We start from the raw sequence: 18,175 nt of genomic DNA on the forward strand, positions 1-18,175 counted from the left end.
TGTCCTGCAGATTTTAGCTCCAACCCTAATCAAACACACCTGAACAAGTTAATCAAGGTCCTACTAGGTTTACTTGAAACATCCAGCCAGGTGTGTTGAGGCAAGTTGGAGCTAAACCCTGCAGGTACACCGGCCCTCCAGGATCAAGATAGGTGACCCTTGGTCTAGACTTGTGCAAAACTGGTGTCCTGCACAGTTTAGCTCCAACCCTAATCAAATACACCTGCTTATAGAATTCTTGTGATCTTAAAGACACTGATTAACATGTTCAGGTGTGTTTGACTAGTGTTGGAACAAAACTCTACAGGGACACCGGCCCTCGAGGATCAAGTTTGCCCATCCCTGGTCTAGACAGTTGCTGCGTCCCAATTTGCATACTATCCATCCTAAATAGTATTTAAAAATATAATTAGTATGTCCCAAATTGTAGTATGTTGAAAAGAGTATGCCTAAGGTTTCCTGATGGTTTACTATTTCCGGTAAAAATCTTAAGTGTAGAAACGTCTATACTCTAACAGCTGATATTGCGCACAGTACACTGCTCGCGCTGGATGTGAATTTGATAACTACAAACAGGGGTGAAAAGTGAAAAGAACAAACATGATGGACATGCAAAACCAACTGACAAGCAAAAAGGCTTCGGTAGAAATGTTTGTATGACTGTTAATTAATATCAAGCCAGCTGGAAAATAAATAAAATTGCGTTTTCTGTGTTATACTTCATCTGCAACAACAACACTGAACTTGTATAAAGAGGTGTTTGGACATTAACGTCTGAATGCATAATTATCCAGACTCTAGAATGGGAGATTAACCTGATGCTGCTTTCCCCATAAGGTAGGAAATAAATATGAAAGAAATGGGGGATGATGTGTGGCTGATTGACAGGACTTAGCAACAAAACGATCTGTTATCGAGGAAGTAGTATGTCCCAAAGCTTGCATACTCTTCTGTTACACACTCAAAAGTACATATTTTTCCTTCACAAAAAAAAAGTGCATACTTTTAGGGTCTAGTGTAAGTATGCAAATCGGGACACAGCAAGTGAGTCAACAAACTTGGGTTTTGACAGTCTAACAAAAATCTAAATAATAATGATAATTGGGAAAAGAAATGTCTAGGTGTAGTGCAATTTTTAGTCACACCTGTAAGGCCCATCCCTTCCCAGTCAACAGTTTCGGATAAGAAGGCATGCAGATTGGTCATCGATGAGTCCTCATTGCACTTGGTGACTAGGCCATTTTCATCTTCACACAGTCCTAAGTGGTCTAATCCATCTTTGTGAACAGGCAGAAACAGGGTCTCACCTCCATTCCCAAGATTATCAAAGTCATCCATGTACTCTTCACTATCATTGTGCTCCACAGAGGAGGAGGATGATAGTGACATATCCTCAAAAATCTCCAAAGAGCTCCCCACGCTCACCTCAAACTCCTTGACTTCGATTGGAGTCATGTTTGGTGTAATTTCATTCTCAGTAGGGGTAGTTTCAGTGCTGTCAGTGTTGTTGGTTAGGTCTGAACTGGTTTCTGCTGACAGTGTAAGGGTTTGGACATCTTCACTCAATTCTGCTTCTTTTTGGACAGGTGCAGGTAAAACAGGACGGGGATGTTTGTTAAGCGATGGACGTGTAAGTTTATAACTGAGCACAGACGTTTTGTTACCTGAAAAGCTGGGTAATAGGGACTTCTTTATTGTGGCTACTGGCAAAATGTTGCCACTAGCAGTTAAAGAGGGCTTTGTGAAACCAAATTTGTCTACTTTCCCTTTGGATAAAACTGGATTCGGCTGATTAAGGGGTGATCTAGGCACTGGAGATGGTGCTAAAGGTCTGGGGAGTTTGTTTGCAAGATCAGTAGCTTTATTAAAGGAAAAAGACCTGGTCATAGGTGGGTCAGTATGAGATGCTCCCCTCTTAAAGTATGTGAAACTCTGAGAGCGCTCTATGCTCTCTTTAGAAGTAGACTTGATACGGTCACTGGACAGGGACAGTTTGCTCTGCAAGCTTTTTTGTTGTGAAACGTGACCAAGACCAGACCCTGAAGAGCGTTCATTACCACTACTGGCTCCATTCAGAGTACCCATGCCATTGTATATAGTGTTGCCTGTGGAGAGGCGTTTGGGGGTAGTCATGCGGGAAACGGTTTTGGTAGGCTGTGGTATACTCCTACATTGTGCTGTCGAAACTGCACTCTTACATTTAACTACAGCAGCAGGGGAAAGTTTTTTAGTCACCATTAAAGGGGAGTCTGAATCTATAGTTGCACTAGTTTCCTCATCCAGGCTTCTACTGCATTGAACATTATTTCCAGTTTCCTCTTCACACTTTCTCCAGTTTAAGGATCGAACTTGTGTTAAACCATTCTGCCTGCCTACAGGTCCACCTTTACACTCATAGGAGGGAACTGGGAGTCCAGATCCTTGAGGTAGGGGAGACGTGGTGGTGCCTGAGCTGCGGGAAGAAAACTTGGGCAGCCTAGAGACCATGTTGAGCTGCTTGAGAGCCTTCTTTTCCATCAGCTGGGTTCACCACCATGGATGTGGACAGAACTGTAAAATCAGATAAAGAGAAATCATGAAATATGAACCAAGAAACACAATAGCTAGTCTTTTGTACACAATAGCAAATACTATAGAATACACAAGACATGTCACTCATAGTTTTGAATGGGGAAAAGTGTAACGGTCAATATGGGGAATGAAGCCCCGCTAACTACTTCAGGTGACAATCATCTATTGCTATAGACTGACATTTCTCGGGGGGGAAGCTTGGAGGAGACGCACAGTATGCTTTTACGACAGTTTGGTTGTCAACAAACACGGGAATCTCAGTGCATTCTTGTTACAGAGACAGAGGACATATATCCAGATAAAGCTTGAAATCTGTACTTTTAAATGAACCAAGTGCACTTGATAACACAAGTTTTCTGGTTTTGTAATCTGTATGAAACAAACACGAGGTACAATTAGTTCTGTCAAATGCCCATCACATGACAGCAACTACTCAAACCACCACAAACTTGTAAACCAAGACTCAATGTCATTTCTGGGGGAGTTTCACTATCAAGCTGTGAATTAATTCAGAAGAGCAGCGCAATCAGGCGAAGCATTACCCAGAAGATGATAATGTATAGAAGGGCCATAAATGAGGTTGGTGTCATTATGTCATTACTTTCCAGTGAGCATTTACTACTGTATTTGTTCATGTTAGTTAACATTAGTTAATGAAAATACAGTAGTTCATTATTAGTTCATGTTAACTCATGGTGCATTAACTAATGTAAACAAGCATGGACTTGGATGTTAATAATGCATTAGTAAATGTTCATATATGATTAATAAATGCAGTACATGTGTTGTTCATGATTAGTTCATGTTAGTAAATGCATTAACTAATGAACCTTATTGTAAAGTGTTACCCAAGTATGCAAAATTTGGACTTGAGTCCTTGGAAGTTCAAACTTGAAAAAACGAACTCCCAAGGACACAAAGACACAAGTCGGGTACTTCTTTAAATGGAACGGCCGTGTACTTTATAATGTCACTTACCTCACAATGGATTCATCGGTTTCACTGTACATTAACAATAAAATTATTTAATTATATAAATCACGGCCCTGTAATTAATATTATATAAACATAATTGATATATATTTTTGATTTAAGAAAATGTAAACATAAATCCAAAAGTGAAGTAAAATAAGTTATTATACACAGACACGTCTTTAATTATCAGATTTAATCAACTACAATGGACATTATACAAGTATATACACAATAAGAAATAAAGACATACACGGTAAGAAATAAAGATTACGTCAAACAATTTGTTAAACAAAGACAAACCTCGTACAACACTAAACCGTAATTAAAGACTATAAAAGGTAACAAAATAATACTGCCAAAATAATACACTTGAGAACAAATAATAGACTTAAAAAACTGTCCGTTAGATTTTCAAAAGATTAATTAAATATCATGTTTTAACCACAATGGAGTAATGTGATCCAGTGGTACATCTGAGATGGACTGGCCAAATTAAAGCTGCTATTGGTGGGGGAGGTGATGACGGAGCTCCCCCTGGCAGGCTGGGAGTCGGAGTCCGCATAAGCTGAGGCACATCATCAAAGACGTGCTATCTTTGTGAATAAACTGCCTTTTCGAGTTTAAAACAACTGTATTCTCGCCTGAAAAACCTGTTAAAACTTTATTTTGTGTCTGTTTTCTTCCTCACTATTAGCTTTCGCTGGTTTAGCTACAACGCATTTTGGGATACCTGTACTTCTCAAGTTCGCACAAATCCCGTTTTATGCATCCTTAGCAAAAGGGGCAGAGCAAGTACACATCCAGGAATTTTAGATGTCAATTTTGAATTGGAACAGAACTTTGGCAACGGTTGATGACGTTTCATGAAGACACAAGAACGCAAGTACAGACAAGGATGCATATTGAGAAACAGCCGTTTTGTGATAAGAACATTTAGAAATGAAACTAAATAGACAGTTGTTGTTTAATTTTATTGGTTATTTGTAATATGTAATGTAATCGTAAGATTGGCAAGTAGTTTTGGATAATTTGAGTTTCCCCATCCAAACAGAATGCCCGAGCATACTGAAAAGCGTTTCAAAGATGGCCACTGAGAGAAATGACTTGCCTTAAAGGGTTTTTTACAGAATGCCCGAGCATATTGCCCGAGAGACATATTGGAGCAGATACATTAATGTTAAGCAGAATCATTCAGGAAGATGATGCTTTTGTTTAAGGTTTTAGTTATTAGATAGACTCTAAGAATTAGAAAAAAAATATATATATATATATATATATATATATATATATATTTTTTTTTTTTTTTTTTTTTTTCTAATTCTTAGAGTATATATATGGAGAATGATCTCATTTTTTATTCTGTCCAATCTACTGTACTTTGCTGTAAAACATGTTCTACATTTGCTCTTAGATCTTTTTGATTCACTGTTGAAATCATTCATTCATTCATTCATTCTCCTTCTGCTTAGTCCCTTATTTATAGGGGGTCACCAAAGCAGAACGAACCACCAACTATTACGGTATGTGTTGTACGCAACGGATGCCCTTCCAGGCGCAAACTAGCATTGATAAACACCCATTCATTCACTTTCATACACACATATACACTATGACCAATTTTAGTAAATTCAATTCAACTGTCCTGCATGTCATTGGACTGTGGGGGAAACCGGAGCACCCAGAGAAAACCCAAGCGTACACGGGGAGAACATGCAAACTCCACACAGAAATGCCAACTAGTAAAGCCCAGACTCGAACCAGCGACCTTCTTGCTGTGAGACAACATTGCTTACCACTGAGTCACCATGCTGCCCCACATATTTGCATTGCAAATGCATTTAAAGGTATCCAATGTATGAACATAATGAATATATTTGCATTCATCTAAAATTTAATAGAAGTTATATTTAATTTCACCCCTGGGTCTGTGATGACCCACAGATATTAGATTAAAAGTATGCTGATTAAAAACAGAGACAACTAAGTAAGGACTTTTAATCAATCAAGATTATTTGGCAGGTTTGTTTGATTAGGATACTGGCTGGTCACAGCCCTCTAGAAATGAAATGGAATATTCTTGCTCTCTTTAAGTTACCCTCAAGATCTAAAGTAAATGATGTATGATCACTTCAGTAATGGGTGCTGTTATGATGATAATTCATTGTTGGTTACCTTGTGAGAGTCTCTTAAGAATTTCCTATGGGGTTTTAAAATTGAGATTTTTAATAAATAAGTAAAATCACAATGTTCTTATTTAGATACTTGTTGGAAACATACATTTTATGAAATAGACCTTCAAAATTATGTTATTAAAATTCTACATTTTTCTTGATGACTTGAAATTTTCACCAGATGTTGGTAACAACCAAAGAAATGCATATATGAAAAGAAAACAAATTGAATTAGTTTACAAATTAAGTAATTATGCTTAATGATTCATTATGTTTGATAAAATGAAATGACAGGAAAATAAGTATTGAACCCCTGAAGAAATGAAGATGTAAAAAGCAGTAAAAGCCCAGACAGCAGCTGAAATATCTCTGAAGTTATTTATCAACCCTCTGCCCTTCATCATTGTAAAATAATTTTAGCTGCTCTAGTCCAACATCTACATTACCAGGATGATAAAGATGAAACCAGGGTGGACATTTCAGCAATACAATGATCCAAAACAAAGACAAGGAAACTCTCAAGAGGTTTAAAAAAATGAAAATCAAACTGTGTGTTTGTTTGGTCCAGCCAATCACCTGATTCGAATCCAATTGAAAATACAAAATAAAAATCAGTTTTGCTAAACAAAACCCACAGAACCACCAAGATTTTTACACTATGTTGAAGCAATGCATGTGACCTAATTCTACATATGAGAGTCGTCATTTAGCTGCCTTTAAGATGGAGAAAATTCCAAGTCAACTATATAGGTGATGCAGTAGCGCAGTAGGTGGTGCTATCTCCTCACAGCAAGAAGGTCTCTAGTTCGAGCCTCGGCTGGGTCAGTTGGCATTTCTGAGTGGAGTTTGCATGTTTTCCTTACGTAACTGTGGGTTCCTCCAGTTGCTCCGGTTTACCCCACAGTACATAGACATGCGGTACAGGTAAATGGGGTAGGCTAAATTGTCCGCAGTGTGTGAATGTGTATTCAGTACCAATATTGCAACGTCCAAATCTGCAATAATAACATCGCAGGATCTGCATTGTTGATTAACAAGCATCCACAGTTCAGAACACATGTTATTTGTAGAGTCATTTGAATGTTTTTAAGGCCTGTGACTGAGTAAAATTTCAAACTAATTTAAACCATTTAGGGCACAATAAATTATAAAGTTTGTAGCTTTAACAAAATGTAATCATTTATACAATGGAAACTACAGTTGTCAACATTTTATCAAAAAAGTTTTACAAAGTTTTGATCTGCTTCCAACGCTGACAACTGCATTCGATGTTATTTTACATTTGATCATTTAATTTCTGTACTTCAACGCTTTTACCATAAAGCACTGTGGATTTTATTTGTATTTTAGTTCTACTGTATTAATTAATGCTATTCTATACAACAGTTCTCGAATCTGATTGGCTGATAGCAGTGCGATATTCTGTGTTATCAAAACTCCTACAGCCTCCTCACCTTTCTGTATTATTTCGATAGCAGATCAAAAAACTCACTACAGTTTGACAAACATTGCAGCTGTTGAACAACATAATGTACTTATGCTGTACAACTCATGAACTTCCGCTGGCGCAGCTCTGCAGCGACACGGGCTCGTGCTACGGTTGTTTGTTTGTTTATTTTAGTTTGTTTGTAAGTTTGCCAAGTGTTTTTTTCTTTTCTTGTTTTAAGTCTTAATTGTTTTGTTTTATGTATTTTTACTGTCTGTTTAGACATTGTTGTAGCACCTTTTATGCCCAAGACAAATTTCCTCTCGGGGACAAATAAAGTTAAACCTAACCTTCTTTTGAGGATTTTTTAGGTGGGAATGGAGTTTTTTAGATTGCAACTATGCAGTTTATTCCAACGGATAGGGCCTATTTTAAATATTTATAATTTCGAAGATACAGCATCATCCACAAGATACCACATAATAAGCCCTTAGAGGAGGAAAAACCCAGCATATTTTTAAACTACAGCTGATAAAATCATTCTAAATCTTTTAAGTCGATCTTTCTCTTTTGTATGTTGTAGCGCTGTATTTATACCATAGTAATTGTAGTGTGTTGAGTGTGAGATGGGACTCACATATTAGGAACTAACATGTTTTGTGTCAGCCACTCTTTGTATACCACTGAGTGAACTTAATCTGTAAACAGGTAGTGTTTGCGCTGTTTTGGCTTTTTTGGCATTTCATGCTGTTCAGCCTTATAATCTTAAAATATGAGCAAAGTCACCTGTTTTAGACATTATGCTAGAGAATCATTGAAACACTAGCTCTAAAGTGATGTCGGTAAAGTAGCAACTATTTCTACTGTTCTGACGTCACCTTCAGATGCGAAAAAGTGGCGGATGAAAGTAGTTCCTCTTACAAAAGTATTTTTAGACTCTCTATGTTTGATTTTCTTTTTTACATACACAATTCCGGCATCAAGCTGTGGTATTAGTGCAATATCCACTCGTAGCAGTGCAATATGGCTCCATATCGTCACTGGTGGGGCACTAAGGCTTCCCTCCAGTGTCAATTTACGGCCATATCACACGAGTGATTGCTACGAGTGTGATATTGCTCTTATATTTTATGTAAATAGCCTTAATTGCAAAATCATTCTAATCAATGTAAAAAAAAATTCTTATTAGTGATTTAAAACTTCTTGAGAATTATATCCATATAAAGGGAATATACAATTGCAAAAAACTAAAAATCGCAATGTTAGATTCATCACCCAACCCAGTTTCTCTACAATTATTTGAGAAATTACAACACGACAGTTTCAACATGAGGACACATCACATGAGATGTCCACACTTCCAGACAATACTCTGATTAAAATCAGAGAGGTGAGAGCCACGTGTGCACTGGGATGAAGATAAACCTGAAGCAGGGGCACACCGCATTAAGCATTCATTACGTGATAAATGTTCTAAAGCTCTGTCCATATTAAAAACTTGCTGGAGGGATAAAGCATGACCACGTGGAAATATTGATACATAGCCTAGAGTTGGTAGATACAAAGCAGCTATTCAGGAAAAAGACAGACTAACATGCCCTGTGACCAACGGGATGATTGTTCTAAAGAATTTGTCTATGGCTACAATAAGAAGTCTGTAAACAACTCTCTAAACTAATAAGACTAAAACAAACATTGAATAATCATTCACAGCGCAGGCTATGAAAAGTTATCCATTGAATGTAGTTGTAGTTTAGTAGTAGCTTAGTAAACTTGTAGTTTATTACTTCAGCAGTGGCAAACGCCACCAAATATTTGCTGTAGATGCTTATAAAATGTGCACATTGAGGGTAAAATTCTGGACTACATTGTGAACTTTCTCCCATTAAATCAATTCCAATCCATTGACATGTCTATGAATAGCCTTGAATAGCCTTCTTTAGGTAATGAGGGATGTTTTTAAATTTAACCTTTGACTTTTCAAGTCAAATCAAGTTGAGCTTTATTTTTCATTCCACTACATGTGGACATGCAGTGGAACGAAATGTAAGCACCACGGTGCTATAAATAACCATAACATAAAAATAAACTATTCAAAGTTCTCATCAAGCAATTAACAGTAAAGTACAAAAGTAAACAAAGGTATTTACTGTAAACCCTAATAAGTTACTATTAGTTAAGCTACTCAAATGATTTGAGGAAAGTTATTCCATCAGTTCGCTTGAATAATTGAAATCAACATCTCAATTAGTTAAATTAACTTAAATGTTTAATTACATATATTTTAAAATGGCTAATAGATTAAACGTTCAGATTTGTCAGCTTTTACTTACTTTATCCATGTGGATGTGGGTGTTTCGTAACATCTAATTTTTACGAGGTGGGCCGTTAGACTAATGCTCAACCCCCAACCTGGAGGACCAGGACATACACAACAGACAATTAAGCTTACCCAATCCACATATAATGCATGTGTTTGGGCTGTGGGGGAAACCGGAGCATGCAGAGAAAACCCACGCCAACACTGAGAGAACATGCAAACTCCACACAGAAATGCCAACTGGCCCAGCAACCTTCTTGCTGTGAGACAACAGAGCAACCCACTGGCAGAATGTCTAGTGCAACCAATCATTTTAAACATTTTTTGGTGAATCGTTTAAAAAATTTAAATTAAATATTAATTACATTTTTCAGCTGCCTAATAAATTAGTTAAACACACCTGTTTAAGTTTTGATGCCAAAACTTGGTATTTTAAGTAATGTCAATTTATATTCACTGAATATCTTTAGTAACGGCAACAGCAGGGTTTACATTGTAGTGGTATTACAAAGATCTTTACATGTAATGCTGGACCTTGCTTGATGTCTGCTCCCTAATAAAAATAAAGATAAAGGAACACTTATGGCAACAAACAAAAACACTTTGTATCATTTTATAACATAATGTATTAAATAAATTGAACTACAATGACCATACACACTCAAAAATCAAGGTACAAAAGTCACTGCGGCTGTACCTTTTCAAAAGCTACACTTTTGTACCATACATGTGGTACTGTACATATTTGTACCTTTAAGCTTCCCTTTTGTACCATATAAGGTTCACTTTTGTAGCTTTAAGATACAATAAGATACACATTTGTACTTTTTAGGTATTAGTATGACCTGTTAGGAACAAAAATGTACTTTCATAAGGTTCATAATTGAATTTTAAGTGAATGTATAAACTGAGTATAATTGAATTTAACAAGTTTTCACATAAGTTAACCCCAATTTTTAAAGGATTGTTAATGGAATAAATAACAGCAAACATCGTGCCGCCAACTGTGTCATAGGCTATTATTATTGTTATACACAAAATCAGGCCTAAATTGGCTAATCGGGAGGACTGGGAGGGGCGGTCTGTTTTTTTGGCCGCGAGGGCCGGTGTCCCTAGCTGGTTGCACTCTCAGCAGTCGTACTTTTTTCATTTATGTATTTATTTGACCATATCCTCACTCTTTTTATTCATTATTTTGCCGCAGTTCTGCTCTTTTTATTTTTTTTTTTACTCAATCCAATGAGAAAATGCAGCCTGCAGGTGAATGATGACGTAACTATCATTCGACCGCAAACAGTGGCAGTGATTATAAGAAATCGAATAATTAATATTAATAAATATTACACCTGTTCAATGAAAATCAGATTATTCACTGCATTAATAACTCTGACATACCTTGATCAGAAATCTAAAAGAGGGAGAAATAGAATATGCCATTGTGGTCCAGTGGTCAGTGCGGTGCGTTACGACGCCGCCGACTCGAGTTTGAATCTCTCATAATTTATGTATTTCATCTTATTTTTTCATTTTTAGTGTTACGGCATACAATACTGTTTGGGTTACTTATATAGATGTAAATATTTAATTAAATTTTTTTGTGTACCAACCATTACAAAGGATTGGATATCTATAAAGAATTTTGCATAGAATATAAATTCAGATAATGCAGAAAGGGACAATGTGATGTTTTAAAGAATAGTGTTGGAGATTCAGCTCTGTTTTCTGTTCTCATATTTACGAAAACATTTAAAGTTCTGAAGCAGCTGTTTCCTTGAAAAAGATGTGATAGTGTCATTAGAAACAGAATTGGAAATGACTTTACTTTAATAGTCAGTTTGAACTGATGTGGGCCCCACTCCGGCCCTGTACAAAATAGGTAAAGATCCCTTAGGGTGTGATTCTAAAATGTGTGACTCGTGTCACCCTATATTGTAAGCTGGCTTTCAAACAATCACGAGATATCAGCCAAGGTCTTGGCAACAAGGCTAAATCCGTTCATGCAATCAATTATCCATCAAGAGCAGATGGGATTCATAGCAGGGAGGCAGCTTTCAAGTAATTTACAAAGACTATTCGATATACTCTATTCACAAGAATGTTCACATCCAGCAGAGGTGATATCATCATTAGATGCTCAAAAAGCTTTTGACTGCATTGAACATAACTTTTAATTCACAGCCAACTTGTAGTTCTTGCACCTGCATACAATTTAAAATACTGGAAAAATCATATAAATACAATCCAGATTTTCCAATAAGTGATAGCATTTATAAAACAAGATTTGGCGTTTATCAGAATATAAGATACATTTTTTTAAATAGTATATTACAAATTAATAATACATTAATAATACATTTCATATACAATTAATTATGACTCTTTAAATACTTAGGAAATTTAATAATAGTTCAAAATAAACAGCTAGTTAGGTGTAACGTCAATGTAGTAATGCAAAAAAAACTAACCGGGATTTAAAGAGATTGTCCTTCCTATTGCACAAGCAGGCAGTTATATAGGCAGTTCAGACGTCTATTTGCCAAAGCTTTTATTTTAATTTCAAAATTTCTCAGTGTTCTTCCCCAAATCTTTTTTTAATGTGTTATGCAAACAGTAATGAAGATAGAGGATTGTCATAACTCAACTTTATGTACAGTATGTCATTTAATATTGATAAGATGTCTATTGCACAAGGCATGGAAATCAGGTAAAAGAACCTGCTTAGGAGGAACATTGTGTCAGTATCTATATAACCGATGCTCCATTGTCAATGCTCCTAAGGACTTTAAATAAGGACAATGCTATTTTGCTTTGTGCCAATCCAGTTCCATCCATTTATCTACCCATCATCCTTTTCCATTGGGGGGTCAAATTGGCTGCATTGGACACTTTTTCCCCGATTGGAAGAAATTCATGAGCATAGTGCTTCCATGAAAGTAAAATAAATTGACCCACCTATTTTGTGTCAACACTGTGCTATCCACTGGGCCATTGTGTGCCAAAAAATAATTAGGTTTTACACATATGTGAAGTTATAAGAGCAATCCTAAATAATGTTACCCTCTATGATATTCTGATCTACAGATATCTCAGGATTTTCAAAGTTTTAATAGTATTTTTCCCTTTATCATTTTGAGTTTTTACTTTTACCACTACAGTTTTTAGCATACGAGTTCATGTGATTGCTGATGTGATAAGATGAAAAGGAAATATGAAATAAAATTTAGGAATCTGAATATTTTCCTTACAAATGAATTACTATTCGAAAATTGTGATCCATTTTGTCTTTTGTTTTTTTTTTGACCAAAAACTCACTGAAAGGTGCGAAGCAGTGGCGCAGTAGGTAGTGCTGTCACCTCACAGAAAGAAGGTCGCTGGTTCGAGCCTTGGCTCAGTTGGCATTTCTGTGGGGATGTTCTCCCTGCCTTCCCGTGGGTTTCCTCCGGGTGCTTCGGTTTCCCCCACAGTACAAAGACATGCAGTAGAGGTGAAATGAGTAGGCTAAATTGTCCATAGTGTATGAGAGTGTGAGTGAATGTTTGTGTGGATGTTTCCCAGAGATGGGTTGCGGCTGGAAGGGCATCTGCTGTGTAAAAACTTGCTGAATAAGTTGGAAGTTTATTCCGCTGTGGCAACCTCGGATTAATAAAGGGTTTAAGCCGGCAAGAAGATGAATGAATGAATGAACATACTTAAAGAGTAATTGTGAGGCAAAAAACTGAAATAATTAAACTGAATTTTAAAATAAGGTGTTAATAAAAGTAAGTAATTCAATTAATCTTATCATAAACAATTATCTGTGTGTGTACATACTAATTTTTGCAGTGTGGCTATTTCAGTATGGCTGTTACCATTATCATTTTGACTCGGTTGTAATGTCTGATACAACGTCAATGAGTCATTTCTGGACATAGGAAATATGAGTACATGCAGACATTGTGTACTTTTATCATCCTTGACAGATAATATCCAACATCTCTTGTCATGTGTCATTCTCTTAGCATAGGTGTGCCTGGTATAGTTTGACTGTAAACACATTTACACATATTTAAAGCACAGCAAACAGTATGCAAATAGTGCTGAAAAGCAAATGTGTATCTTAGCTGCAAGTAAATAGCTATAGGTACACAGTCTGTTGTGTTTATTCACGTTCAGCCATTCATTCCAGTGTGTTCACCACATACTCACTATTTTCAGTGATTCAACAGGATTAAAAAAAGAAGTTCCTGGAATTTTCCCAAAAGTACAGTCATGTCATATGTTCTCTTAACGATGTCTCTACATTTCTATACTTAATTATGAATCACAATTGCCACTTTTACATAAAAAATTATGTATTTTCATTTTAGAATTAGGAAGCTTTATTGTCCGCATGTGTGGAAATTCGTTTTTGGCCTCTCAAACATCAGAAATACAAAGCAAACACAGAGCACAAACACAAAGCTTACTACACCACAGATTACAAACACACAAACATGGATACTACTACATGGTCATTTATTCAATATGGCAATAGCAGATGGTATAAAGGATTTCTTAAAAAATAATATTTTATTTGTTTTTGCTGTGGGTACTCTGTCATCATCTACCAGAAGGAAGCTTTTCAAATTTATAATAAAGAGGATTAAATATTACATAAAGTTATTAACATAAATGTTTAAACCAATAATGCAGCATGTGTGATTCATAAAAATTGAAAATAAAAACTTACATTTTATTATAATCGTAATGAAATTTAGTTTCATTAGTTTTTTTATACAATCTCTTCTTTGCATAATGCAAACAGATTGTGCACTGTGAAGATATACAGGTACTTGCTAAAAATTTGAATATTGAGGGGAAAGTCCATTTATTTCAATAATTTCAATGTGTGTTATATTAGTTCACTACACACAAAGTGAAATATTTCAAGCCTTCATTTCATCAATTTTAAGGATTATGTGTTTAAGATGAAAAAAAAAACCAAATCCAGTATTTCACAAAATTAGAATATCATGTCAAAGTTCAACACTGTATGCTCCCTCAATCTAGCTGTCACGATTACCAGCGATCATTTCCCATAAGATCGCTGGTTTGCACCTACAATAACCATGGACTACAAACTGCACTCCGGTCACACTCACACATGCTTCGTCATCTAGACTGATTACATTCACACCACCTGAGGATTGTCAGAGACTGATTAACACACACTATTTAAGCCACACATTCACCTCTTCAGTTTGCCGAGTCTTGTTATGTCACAGTAGCATTACAATGCGTTTCCCAGTCTTGTTATCTTGTGTACCGACCGTTAGCCTTGTTAGCCTCTTTGTCTTTGCCTGCCACCTGCCTTTCTGACCTCTTGTCTGTATTTGACTCTGATTCTGGATTGTCCTCACACACCTGTTTGCACCCGTATTGACCACTGCTTGCCTGACTGTGAATAAACCTGCATATTGGATCTTACCTCAGTTGTTGGTGTTACTCCCTGTCGTTACACTAGTCCACTATTTAATGCAAAGCCTTGAAAGTGTCTTAGTCTAGCCGAGTAGGTTTCAGAAACATGGGACAGATTTTTGAGTTGACAGTGGTGCAGAAGACCACTATTGGAACTATAATACTCAAAATAAGCGATTAACCGTAAACAGAAAAGGTGCGTGCGTTTGTAAACGGTTAATCAGTTAAACGATTAAAAAAAAAATATATATATATATATATATATATATATATATATATATATATATATATATATATATATATATATATATATTTATTTATTTATTTTTTTTTTTTTTTTTGAGAGATGCATATTTTAAATGGTTTACTAACGGCTGTGAGTGTTTTGTGCACTGCTTATGTGCCTCGCGTTTTGCCGTTGCACGCTGTGTGCTTGCAGTAAAAATAAAAGTCAACTCTGAGGGATAAAAGTTCGTTTAGTGAGTCAGGTCTTTTCATTCTATAATCAAATAAAAGCATAGGTGGGGTTTCTGTTGAGGTGACAGCAGTGTTTGTGCTGTCAACACGACTACGGAGAACTTTTAATGATGAAGGAGACTAGTGGTCGCTGTTTTAAGTTATCCAGAGCTGTATGACTTTGTTTATACATATCATAATTATAACAACATTAACGACAGCAACACTCGCACACAATACGGGTCAGCTTATTCAGTCATTTCCTAGTTACATAAAAAAAGAGCACCGTGCTTTTTTTTGTCAACATAAAAGGCAGTGAGGTGCGCCTCGCGTTTTTGGAACAGAAAAACGCGTTCGCTGTGATTGGCCCCTTAAATGTGCAACTGCTACACATATTTGTTAACTCGGGGAATGGTGCAACCACACATGCCTACAGACATATTTTGCCATAGAAGCAAAATAAAGAAGGATATTTCTGGTCACAGTTTGACACACAGGTTGCTGCCAAACCAGCGCTGATGCTGATCGTCTCTATCCTGGATCCACGTCATAAATTCAACAAATAGGCTGATGATTTAGTGTACAACCAACAAACCAACCTATATCCGTTTGGAAAATTACAGTAATTAAGACTTCTAATATAATGTCAATTTGTAAAATAGCCTACATAGCCTAATCTACGAATAAAATAAAATAAATTCTTTATTTGCATAATGAATAACTCTGTACCAAACTAAGGCTTTCATTTTATAGCTTATAAAACACGTATGCAAAAGAATCCAATATCATTTGTAAACAAAAAATAGTTATTCGCTACAGTAGCCATACTTTACTATAAGTAAACAGTTAAGCCTTAAGGTTCATTGTCATTGTCCTTCATCACACGCAGCGTGTGCACCTGAATCTCGAGTGAGACGGAGGAAATAAGTCATAATCATAAGACATAATCTTTAAACTAATGACTTCTATAAAAAAGATGAAAGAAGTTTGTGATATATCAATAACAGCAGAGCTTTAATTAAATGCATATTTTCTGTGGAGCGATCAATTTGAGGTAGCCTGATTTTTTTATTTGACAGAAGTAAAAAAAAAAAAAACATGATTGGAACAAACAGCCTATGCCAGTTGTTAAAAAGGATTCAGTCAGTTTTTTTCGTTTTGTAATTCAAATTTGTCATTTAAGTGAAAAACATCTAGGGCAAGTCTGCTTTTTGTATTCTTTTATTTAGTATATTCTGTTTTTCTATGCTGCTGGAAACACTGCATGTGCGTGAAGATGTTCGGTTATGTTCTGTATGCTGCTGTTCTAATGTTACGCTAAATCAGTATTTTAAAATGCAATATTTAATGTGCCATATAAAATAGACACAATTAGACAATTTTAATATTAATTTATACCGTAAATTAACAGAAATGAGCGTCCCTAGGAACCCAAGGAAAAGTCTCAAAAGGCAAATGCAAAAGAGGCTGGGTGCTCACAATATGCAATATTTAGGTATATTAATAGAGTGTTAAAAGGAAGTAGCTGGAAAAAGTGCACAAGCATACCCACAGCCTTGAAAGGATTGTCAAGCAAGGGTGACTGAGGTTGGTGTCAGAACATCAAGAACGACCACATACAGACATCGGTATGACATGGGCTATAGCTGTAGAATTCCATGCGTCAAGCCACTCCTGAACCAAGAACAACGTCAACACATTCCTCCTTAAAACACCAGATATTACATTAGAAACTCTTATATGCTTTACATGTTTGTTTATTTGTTTGTTTATATAACTGCTATTTTCATTTATAACACTCAATTTTTTGCATCTCATTTAAAAACACAATAAACAGCAGCTATGCTAATTATTTTCTTTATTCTTTATTTCCACCTGGGGATACTCATTCCGAGGTCCCTAGAGACTATGCAGCGCCATAAATACGATCCAAAACCTGTGAAGAGATGATCCCAAGGGATCCATAATCCTAGACCAGGCCGTATCCCAACCTGATGCTGTGGTGGTCATGGAGGAATAAATTGCATGAGACTGATTCCTGAAATACAACAGTGACAGACGAGTCTTTACATTGATTCTGTAGGACAGCCTGACCTCCCGCCGGTGCCCTACCCACACATGCATCTACTCCACGAAGGACATCTAGCTTCTCCAGCCTCCAGCATCTAGACTCCAGCTCCACACAGGACGTTTGGCCAGAAGAATAATGGTCGTGCTCAACAGAGCCTGGTTTCTCTCAAGGTTTTTTTTTTTCCTTCACTTCGTCAATTGGTGAAGTTTTTTTTTCCTCACTAATGGCTTGCTCGGATCAGGACTTGTGGAGCTGCGATTCGGTGGATTTGCTCTTCAGTGTTTGAACTTTCAGCAGTGAAATTTAAACCACACTGAACTAAACTAAACTGAACTTCAAATCTAAAATCTGGACTTTAGTAGAACTATGTTAAGCTACTTTGACAATCTATATTGTAAAAAGTGCTATATAAATAAACATGAACTGAGTAGAATTGAATAGAATTAAATTAAAGTTTCTGTGCTGGGCTAAAAATAAAAAGTACTAATCTTTTGCACAGTGGTGCCAAGTACTCTTTTCAGATGAAAGCAAATTTTGTATTAAGATAGCTATTTAGTAGTTTAAGTTTGAATTAGGGATGTAGAAAAGGATCATATTTTATAGCTAATAAACAGTTAATATCTTAAAAATGCTGCCAAAAAATATTTTTTGCAGCTTGTTCAAGCTATTTATTTAAAATAAGCTGAATCAACACAATTTCTGAGTTTTTTTTTTTTGACTACTTAATTGTTTTATGTTTAATCTACTTA

The 18,175-nt window shown here is 36.0% G+C and overlaps 1 protein-coding gene across 4 annotated transcripts in view; it reads right to left on the reverse strand.

Annotated features, from left to right (window-relative positions):
- The window catches only part of ccser2b (coiled-coil serine-rich protein 2b), a 126,665-nt gene that overhangs the window by 86,634 nt on the left and 21,856 nt on the right, over nucleotides 1–18,175 (reverse strand). For 3 of the 4 annotated variants that reach the window (XM_021480271.3, XM_005156108.6, XM_021480272.3), the window contains exon 2: nucleotides 1,146–2,550. In XM_021480271.3, coding sequence (XP_021335946.1) covers nucleotides 1,146–2,517 — 1,372 coding nt within the window. In that variant the 5' untranslated portion in view covers nucleotides 2,518–2,550. Of the gene's footprint in view, nucleotides 1–157; nucleotides 2,551–18,175 lie in introns of all 4 variants that reach the window. The other variant, XR_012387872.1, reaches the window with a different exon arrangement.

Source organism: Danio rerio, chromosome 12 (genome assembly GCF_049306965.1).
Source record: "Danio rerio strain Tuebingen ecotype United States chromosome 12, GRCz12tu, whole genome shotgun sequence".
NCBI classification, from domain to species: Eukaryota; Metazoa; Chordata; class Actinopteri; order Cypriniformes; family Danionidae; genus Danio; species Danio rerio.